This window comes from Mus caroli, chromosome 9 (assembly GCF_900094665.2).
Source record: "Mus caroli chromosome 9, CAROLI_EIJ_v1.1, whole genome shotgun sequence".
Lineage (NCBI taxonomy): Eukaryota > Metazoa > Chordata > Mammalia > Rodentia > Muridae > Mus > Mus caroli.
The window spans coordinates 42,132,618-42,142,587 of NC_034578.1; the positions used below are offsets into that span (position 1 = coordinate 42,132,618).

Sequence of the window (9,970 nt, forward strand, 5' to 3'; positions counted from 1 at the left end):
TGACTCTCTCTCCTCCTGATTGGTTCTAGACTGTTCTAGACCCCCATGGCCTATCTCTGCCTCTGTTCTGTCCTGCAAGCCTGCAGGTTTTCTCTACCAGCTGAACTGGGCCTCCTTCTCTCCACAGTGACATGGTCTCTTCTCTCTTACCCATCTAGTGCTCAGGCTCCTTCCCATCTGCCTCAGGGGCTTTTCCCATGGGAAGAAGCCATCCCCCGCCCCATTTCCAGGAAAGAATGGTCACTACACTTCTCTTTTCTGAGCCAGCCAGGAGGTCCCCCGAGTGGATGTCGCATGCACGTGTGTGGTGCAGGAGGAGGGCCAGGGTCTTTCCCCAACAGCCTTTCAGAGTGAACAGGGAAAGGGTGTGGGAGATAGAGCAGAGGCAGGAAGAGACAAGCCGTCTTGGTCATCTCTTCAGACACACAGACACCTAGGACTCAGGCCCTAGGTTTGCTGAACCACACGGCTGAGTTCAGAGAGATGTGCCAACTGATACATTGATGATTGTGGTAAATGCCTTTTGAACAGAACTCAGGAGGCTTCCAGTGTGTGGGAAGCACCTAGAAAGGCCCCCAGGGTGAGCCGAGAGTTCTTAGGGTCCAAGGGTTCACTTATTTCCTGGGAGGGCCTTGTGAGGTCCTCACTGTCAGAACAAACATCCTAAATACTGGGCTGCACTTTCTGTTGTTTAGTTTTCTGAAAGAACACCCAGGCCCCTTTCTCATTCGTACCTGTTTCTAAGAGAAAGCCTATTTCCCTTTCCAGCTCTAACCGCCCTTGACAGCTGTTTACACCTGGAATGCCAGATGCAGGGCACCACACCGATGTCAACCTCATGACATCACCATGGCAACTGTCATCCCATGTCATCCATCGTGGGGGGAATCAGAAACTGTGAGAGAATATGCGCCTTCCCCAAAGTCACCATTCATGTTGAAGCTGTGTCTGGGGCCCAAGTCCTCGGCTATCATCCACCACTCCCAGTTATCATGAGAAATCCGATTGCTTCCACAAAACACCTGACTTTTTATTAGGATGAAAACATACACCACTCGTTCCATTTGAGGCGTCTGTGCCTGCTTTCTCAGTGGGACTCAATACTCCTAGGGATGGAGCACGTCAGGTACATTTCAATTTCCAAGCTTTACGTACAGACAGGAAAACTGAGGCTCCACGAGGAAATGTGACTTGCCCAAGGTCACACAGATAGAAACAGGGCAGGCAAAACTAAACCTCCTGAGAGACCCAGAGCCCTGCACCTGTGCCACGCTGCCTCCTCAATAAATAAGTGAGCAAATAAATAAATAAAGGTTCCGAGGGGGATCTCAAAGAGCTCGCCCAGTTCCAGAAGAAGCTCTCCGTACCAGATTAGGGTCATGACCTTCTCGGCAGGATGCCAAAGTTCATGGCTGGCTTCACCGGGTCACACAGTCTATGTTTGGAAAGCTTCAGAGAAACTCTGGGCTCAGGGATCAGCAGCCTTGCTGCTTCTCTCAGCATCCTTGCTTGAGGACTGCAAACTGCCTCCGTTTGACGACAGGTCTAAAACGCAGTATAGGGATGCAGGGACCAGCCCTGGACCCCAGTGACTAGCAGCTCCCTTGGCACAAGGCCCTAGGCTCCCACAAGATCTTTGAAACACTGGCATGAGGTGGAAGCTCCCCAGGGGGTAGATGGTTTCCATAGTCCCCTTCCTTCCAACCCAGGGGTTGGCAGGACCTAAACTATCACCCCAGGGGCACCTTGGTTAACATTCAGCATGAGGGACTTCTGAATGACCTAGTCATTATTTTAGTCCCCTGAGGAAGCTGCTGGTCAGAGGTCACACAGCTGAACACAGAGGTGTCAGCCCAGCACCCTGTTCTGGGTCTGCAGTTAGAGATTAGCAGCAAAAGCGGACATAAGTCCTAAGCCTGGGCCAGTGCTCAAGCCCAAAGGCCACCTAAAGGGTAGTGTACTAACACAGATAGACAGCGTCTGGTCTGGTCTGACATCACAACAGTGAGCAGCAGGGAGCAATGGCTTGGCCACTGCTGGTAATTCAGGGGACACAGCCATAGTAAAAAGATGAAGATGTCTGTCTGCAGATGGGTAGCAGAGACACCTCACAAGAGGAACAGAAATTCTGGGTCTCAGTCCCTTTTGCCACACAGCTCTCAATTGACTGGCTGATCATTCAGGGCGGTGTATACCCCAAGATCTCCCAGCCACAAGTAACCCATCCTAGCTGGGGACCATCTCTACAGGAAAAAATCAAACCTGGCTCCTGCTCTGCCCTTCTATCTCTTGAGCCCTCCCTTTATCCTGCAGCAGGCTAGCCACTCCAACACCTCCGCAGACATCCAGGCTCATCTGACTTCAGACCTACAGTCTTACCACATTCAGAAAGCCCTGAGGTTCCACTCAAACACAGGTCCTTCCAGTGTAGGACCCAGCCCCGAGGCATGAGGAGGTCTCTGTCAACCCTGCTCAGCTCTGCTGGTATCTACAGACCCTCACTCAGCAGACTAGCCACAACCTCTCACGTACCAGACACTCATGCATCAAGATGGCCTTTCCTTGCCCTGTGGAGTCTGGCTAGCTGGTCAAAGTAGGTCTGCAGAAAAGGACCTACGTATTTCTTTGACTCCTGAGCCTCCCAGGTACAGGGAGGGGAGCAGGCATGGCTGGAATACAAAGAACCCTTAGCCCCTGTCATTCTTCTACCTGCAGGCTGGAGATCAACGGCAGGGTGACCAGGTTAGAGCCATGGCTATCCAGGAGGCCACCAGGGGCTGCCCCACAGTCCAGAGGGGCATGTTTATGGGTAAACCTCCAACTTTCTATGCTTAGGTCTTCACAGCTTACCACACCCAGGAGTGACCACTCTTCGGTCAGTTGATTCCACTGTCTACTTGGTGTCCCTGGTGGAGCAGAGGCCATCCCTTGAGACTCCTGTTTCAAATAACCTGTGGCCAGAGCTGGTGGAGGCCAAGCCAAATCATCCTGCAGGTGTACCCCAAGTTCAGGATCAAAGGCATCTGTTAAGGGAATCTCTTCGTCCAAGCGTTCTGCTGGGCCTGCTGCCTCTGCCTTCCATCTGGTCTGTTTCTGGTAGCCCTGGAATGTCACCATGACTTGGTCTTTCTCCTCAGGGGCTTTAGGCTCTAGGAGACAGACATGGCCCAAGGCAGATACATCCTGTGTGTACGTAGGCTGCTCTGGAGAGTTCTGGACTAGGTTAACATCACTGTCATCCTGGTCCTGATGGGTATATCCAAGCTGCTGCTTCCAGGCGGGCCCCATGCTGGAGTGTAAGCCAGGCTCCTGCAGGCAGATCCCACTGTCTGTGTTGTCCCCACAGGTGGCCGTTAGCTCTGGAGACTCTTCTTTTCCCAGAGTCCCCTGTATCTGGGGGTGGGAGCCAGGGAGGAGGAATTGGGACTCTTCAGTCTGAAGTGATGGTTTGCCACTGCCAAAGCCACTGTCGGTGCTGCCATGCAGGACTGAGTCTCTCAGCTCTGGTGACACCTTTGGGAAAACCTCCAGGTCCAGGATGTGAATGGCATCGGGAGTTTCTGGGCAGAGAGGGTCGGCTGGGAAGAAGTCGTGAGGAGTCTTGAAGACCTGGGAGGAAAGACAGGATGAGCATGATGATTGTTGTAGTCAGTTTGATGGTATTGAGAACCACCACGTGGTTCTATAGAGTATGCCCATAGGGCTGTTTTGAGAAAGGTTAAGCTGAGCTGGGAAGACTTATTGTGAATGTGATGCTATCCCATGGGCCGGAGTCCTGGGATGCATAAAGATGAGAAAGCGAGCTGAGCACCAGCCTTCACCTCTCTCTACTTCATGACAGTGGGTGCGATGTGACCAGCTGCGCCACGCACGCTCCAGCTGCCGCGCCTTCCCTCCCATAATGGACTTCTTCATCAAGCCACGAGCCGAAGTAAAATCCTCCTCAAGTTGTCTCTCCTGGGTGTTTTGTCACAGCACTGAGAAAACTAATACAGCGAGAGAAGTATGGCCGCCTGTAAGGACCCTCCCAGGTACCAGCGGAGGAACTGTGGAGGAGGCATAGAGGAGGTGCCTGGACAGCCTGCACTGAGCTCCCTGCTTTGTACTGGCATTAAAATTTTACAATTTTCCCCCAAAGGCACTTCATGGTTTGGCCCCGGGCAGACACATAGGAAGCTGGTGTTCCCAGGGCCAGATTTTACAGGATCTTGCTAAGACTGGAGAATACACTCAGACCCTCCACTTGGGAAGCTCTCTGCAGCCTGGAAGAGGCTGGAAAAGCCAGGCCCATCCAGGAGTGTGTGTAAACTATTCAGACAATGACTCCAAGTAAGAAATAGATGCTAAGTAGGCACCTGTGTGTGCAGCTCCTGGGAGTCACTGAAACTAGAGTTACAAGGGAACAGCATCTGCAGGCCACAGTGCATCCTCACCCCATCCCACCCCATCTATCTCTCTCCTGCCCTTATTTGCATTTTGTAGCTTGCAGCCAAGGACTTGCCCTCCTTAGTTGTCCAGGAGAAGCCATGTAACCCTTTGCACTTTGTTCCTCTGCTCTAGCCACAGTGGTATTCTTCCCGTCCTGGACGCAGCAACAGCAGCCCTGTCACAGGACCTTTGCACAGGCCGACCCCTCAGCTTGGAACATTCTTGGCATTCCATATGGCTGTTTCCTGCCCCTTGTTCAGCTCAGATGCTACCTTCTCAGAGAGACTGTGCAAGACCAGACCAAACCAGTGCTTCAGCCATTGTCTCCATATCTCCTTCCTTACTTCTTTTTAAACCTAGTTCTTGTAATGTGCTGGCTGGTCTTATGTCGACTTGACATACAAACTACATCTATTTGAAAGGGGGGAGCCTTAATTGAAGAGACTCCTCCATAAGATCCAGCTATAAGGCATTTTCTTCATTAGTGATCAATGTGGGAAGGCCTAGGCTATTGTGGGTGCTATCACCTCAGGGCTGAAGGTCCTGGGTTCTATAAGAAAGCAGGGTGAGCAAGCCAGTAAGCAGCACCCCTCACAGGCTCTGCATCAGCTAGCTCCTGCCTCCAGGTTCCTGCCCTGTGTGAGTTCCTGGCCTGGCTTCCTTCAGTGATGAATAGTGATATGGAAATGTGAGCTGAATAAACCCTTTCTTCCAAGCTTGCTTTTTGTTCATGGTGTTTCATTGCAGCAATAGAAACCCTGACTAAGACAGACACTATGATATGGATTCTAAAGGCAGTAACTGTCCAGTCTTATTCACCACTCTAAGAGCCTAGATTCACTCTTAGCTGAACTTGAATTAGTAGGAACTCAGGTTTGTTGACTGACGGACAGACCTTCAGACTGACTGACTGGCTGACCATGCTGCACCCCTGCCTTCATTTTCTCAGCACTTAAGGCCTCCCATGCAAATCCTCCTGCTTGTGGCCCCCTTACTACCATAATGATATAGTGATGAAAGATGTATCTGTTAGCAGCTTGCTGCTGAGCCAGTATCCTTGTTCTTTCTGTTCTTTAGTTTCTCATCCATAGATAGAATTAATGCCAGCATGTGCTTTCCCGTGGTGAAGCTTGTACCATGCTTGGATCATTCGGGTTACATAGAAGACACTCAATAAATACATGCTGAGCTGAATTGTACTCCCTGGTAATTCTGTAGGTATACATTACCCCTGTGTCCTACAGGAGGAATCCAAAGCTCAGAGAGGTTAAACGATGTGCCTCAAGACACCAACAATGAAGGACAAACCTGGGATTATATACAGCTATCTGGATTCGAGGTCCCCAGCTTGCTTAATAAAACTGACTTCAGTGGCCCATTGGATGGTCAGCAGATAGCTAAGAGTTAATTAAGTGCCAGGGCTGGCGCTCTCATACTGGTTAACCCCACAGACAGCAAGCAGCACCTGATAAATGGAACTGGGTTGTTTCAATCTGAGAAGACAAGTTCCAAAGGAGCAGCGATGCTATGACCCACAGGTCCACAAGGAAACAAGATCTACCTGCCATTCCTGGACATTTAATCTCTGATCTCTGCCTGTCCCATGGCTTTAAAGCTAGCCTTTGACACCTGGCTAGCACTGGCTGGCATCAAGCCCTGGGGACCCCTCGAGGCCACACGACTCAGTTTCCTGCCCCACCGTATGTACAACTAGGTAGGATGTTCTGTAGCTCAATCAGATCAGCACACTCATGCACTCAGAGACGCTCCAGGCTACCCTCCCACACTTCCTGGCTCCTGGTCTCCACAGGGCCAGGCTCGATCTGTGGCTCATTCATCCCCAAGTCACCGAGCACCAGGGTCCTAGGCCCTGCAAGGAGCATGAGCTAAAGTGCCCGTGGAACAGATCAGGGGAGGCAGGGAGGGGGCACTGAATCTCCCAGGAGCGCAAAGAAAGACGATGAGGACCTACTTCAGTGAGATGCAAGGAAGAACTATTAAACCCTTGAGAGCTTTAAGGGCTGGGTGAGAACAGACTCTTGTCTAGGCCAAGGCCCTGATTAGGCCAGGGTATGTGTGTGTGTGTGTGTGTGTGTGTGTATGAGTGTATGTATACATATATATATATATATATATATATATATATATATATATATATATATATATATATATATATATGTATACATACATATATATGTATGTATACATACATATATGTATATACACACACATATATACATATATATATGTATATATATGTATATATATGTATATATATACATATATATCCTGTAACCATCTATTATACATTAATATTAGAAGACATTACTCAGGGTCCAGAGTCTGTGGCTATCCACCTCTGACACAGTCTGAGACTAGGTCAGAGACAACCAGAGGTTTGGGGACTTCTACTTGTTCTTATAGAATGTTCTCAAGAGGCTGACCTGCCACACATGCCTCCATCCAAGAGGGGACAGAGATCCTGTCCTCTCCTCTCTAGGTCAGCTCTCCACTCTGTTCCCTCCCCTCTGTGACCACTCCATCTCTTCTGTCTTTCTGAGTCTCTTCCCTCAGCAGCACCAGGATGGGATGCTGCAAAGCCTCCCCGAGTACTCCTCCCAGCTGTGTGATCCTGTGAGTGGAAGCATCCCCTCTGTCCTCACTTGTGAAATGACGATAATGACCAGGACCAATGATTCATGATACACAGTGGCGGGTTCACAGGCCATTGTGTAGATGCCGAAACTGTGATTACTTAGTATGCATGCATCTGTGTGCACACCTGCATGCTCACCTGTGTGCACACATGCAGGTTCACCTGTTTGTACACCTGCATGCTCACCTGTGTGCGTACCTGCGAATTCACTCTATCTCTGCACTACCCAGAGATTCTGTTCTTCAAGCTGGGTTTAGTGTTTGCTTGCCCACCCCATATTGCTGGACCACCCCATATTGGAGGCCAGACCATGTGGGAATCCAGGAAGGACAGAGCACTCACCAGGACTGTAGGCAACTTCCCCGGGTGCCGGATGTAGCACTGGAGAACCAGGCAGACCAGGATTCCACAGAATAGCAGCATAGATATAACTAAGATGCTGAGGTTGGTCACAGTGAAATCTGCAGACACAGAAAGATGTGGTACATCAGATACAGTCCTCAGAGATCCTCCCGCTATCCTCAGAATGCACTCAATGAATGACCCCAGGTCATTCCCACAGGCAATGGGAAGGTCACAGCCCTAGAGATAGTTTGATTCCTAGAAATGTCAGCCTTCACCAGTTCCTTCAATAACACTCTGGGTCTGCCTCAAGCCACCTACACACGATGGCCAATAAACACTGAGGCAGGATAATATGTTAGGTGAGGGTGGAGACTGAGATCTCAACTTTACATTTTACTACCTATGGGACTGTGGACAGAATACTGAATCCCTCTGAGTCCCACTGTCCATATATACAATGGGAAAGTCACAGAGCCGCCTCATAGGACAGCAGTCAAACACCACGCCTGTATCACCTGACCCTAGCAACGGTCTTAGGAAGCCAATGCCAGCATCACCTCCTTTTACATATCAAGACCCTGAAGCCCTGAGAGATTAAGTCACTTGCCCAAGGTCACATGTCAATAAACCGGGGCAAACAAACCTTTTGACTATAAGGATGATGGAACCTCATCCTGTAAGCTGCCAGAAGTGACCTGTGAAGATGGTTCGCTACTTTCTTGACCCAGAAAACCCTACAAAATCATGCAAACCAAGAGGTTCAAACCTTCGTGTTCACTTTAAGAACACCGGGGAAACCGCCCAGGCCATCAAAGGTATGCATATCTGCAAAGTTACCAAGTATCTAAAGGATGTCATTTTAAAGAAGAGGAGACTGCATGCAAGAAAAAGATATCCCAGAAGACACTGAAAAAACAAAATCTCATGGCCCTGGAATAAATTCAGGGTAAAATAAATGCAGATAAAAGTTTTTAAAAGGGGGGGTGGGGTGATGAAAATGCAACCAGCACCCCTAGCAGCTGACATACACTCAGTGACTTCTCCATGCGACTTCCACCCACGACAATGAGCTTCACTGAAACTTACTACAAAAACTATGAAGAATCCTTTTCATGTCTGTTGGATGGGGCACTCCCAGGGCACACACTGGATAGTGTGATCACTTAAATTAGCTGCCTCACGTTGCTAGTTAAGGGTCCCTCTGGGCAGTCAGCAGAAGTCTCTCAAGGGTGAGACCCAGTTTCTACACCTGATTCGCCGTCCTGGCAAAGGGCCCTGGCTGAGGGCCTGCAGCAGCTTTGCTGACTCTGGCAGCTCTGTCAAAGAGCCAGCTCAGCATTGCTTCTTCTGGGATAGTCAGGGTAAGGGAGGAGCCCTTCCCACACTGGCCCTGAGGAGGAACAGCCCCAAATGGGACCAAATAGGAACTAGTGCATTTGGGCTGGGGAGGTCCCCCTGAAGCCAAGCTGGGCTAGGGTGAAGGACCCCAGTGTATTCTGGCAGCAATGAAGCTATTCTGAACAGACACTTAACATCCTTCCTTTCAGCCATCTGACTCTAGAAAAAACAGGCTTCTCCGAGGAATCTCATACCGAAGGCTGGTGCCAGGCAAGGGGAATGTGTCTCCTGGGGATTTCACACTGTTCTAAGGACAGACCAACATGAAAGACTGAGGCTGAGATAGCGATGTTTCGTGGGGCCATACACCCTGACCTGGCCTGCTTGCTTCTGCATACCTGGGGGACTCTACTTAAACCTAAACACCATGTTAACATGAATGCCCTTAATACCTTGGAAAATGGGCTTTCAGGACCACCAGCCCTGGTTGTTTCTCTTCTCAAAGTGGTCATATTGAATACATTCCCTCTTGCTGGTTTTCACTCTGAGTCTTTGATCTATCTTGTTGGGGTCCTGTCAGGGGCCATGCTCTGACTCACAGCTCTGGTAATAATTCTGACAAGTGCATCTGACAGAGGGGGGCTGGGGAGATCCCCCAGAAGCCCAGCTGCTTCTTCAGCGAGAAAAGGCACATTTTGAATGCCAGCCACTCCCACCAGTTATCGTGGACAGAAAGAAAAAAATTAAACAATCACTCAGAGTTGCTACAATTATGCTATTCTGGGGACTTTTTAAAAATTGTCCCAGTCCACCCCAGTCACGATCATCTGCCTTTTTACCTATATATGGTGAAGCAGAGACATGAGTGTTTGGACCACGGTTTAGATTTCTAAGAAAGTTTTGACCCCTGGTGAATTTCTCCTTTGTTGCTGAACTTTTGATTTTGACTTCATATTGACTAAGGGGTCCTTTGAGCTGTGTGTGTATGTGTGGTTTTGTGTGTAGTATGGTGTGTTGTGATGTTGCATTGTTGCATGTTTGTGTGGTCTGTGCATTCCTGTGTGTATATGTGTGAATATGTATGTGTGTGTGATGTCTATGCAGGCCAAAGGTTTTGTGTAGGGGGGGAGGGAGAGAGAAAGAGAGAGAGAGAGAGAGAGAGAGAGAGAGAGAGAGAGAGAGAGAGATGCCTTTGTACTTTTC

The 9,970-nt window shown here is 49.5% G+C and overlaps 1 protein-coding gene across 1 annotated transcript in view; it reads right to left on the minus strand.

The window, feature by feature from the left end:
* Positions 1 to 1,009: 1,009 nt before the first annotated feature.
* The window catches only part of Il10ra (interleukin 10 receptor subunit alpha), a 15,006-nt gene continuing 6,045 nt past the window's right edge, over positions 1,010 to 9,970 (minus strand). The window contains exons 6-7 of the mRNA XM_021172499.2: positions 7,427 to 7,545; positions 1,010 to 3,609 (exon numbers count right to left, since the gene is read on the minus strand). Of these exons, the coding sequence (XP_021028158.1) occupies positions 2,698 to 3,609; positions 7,427 to 7,545 (1,031 nt within the window). The 3' untranslated portion in view covers positions 1,010 to 2,697. The remainder of the gene's footprint in view (positions 3,610 to 7,426; positions 7,546 to 9,970) is intronic.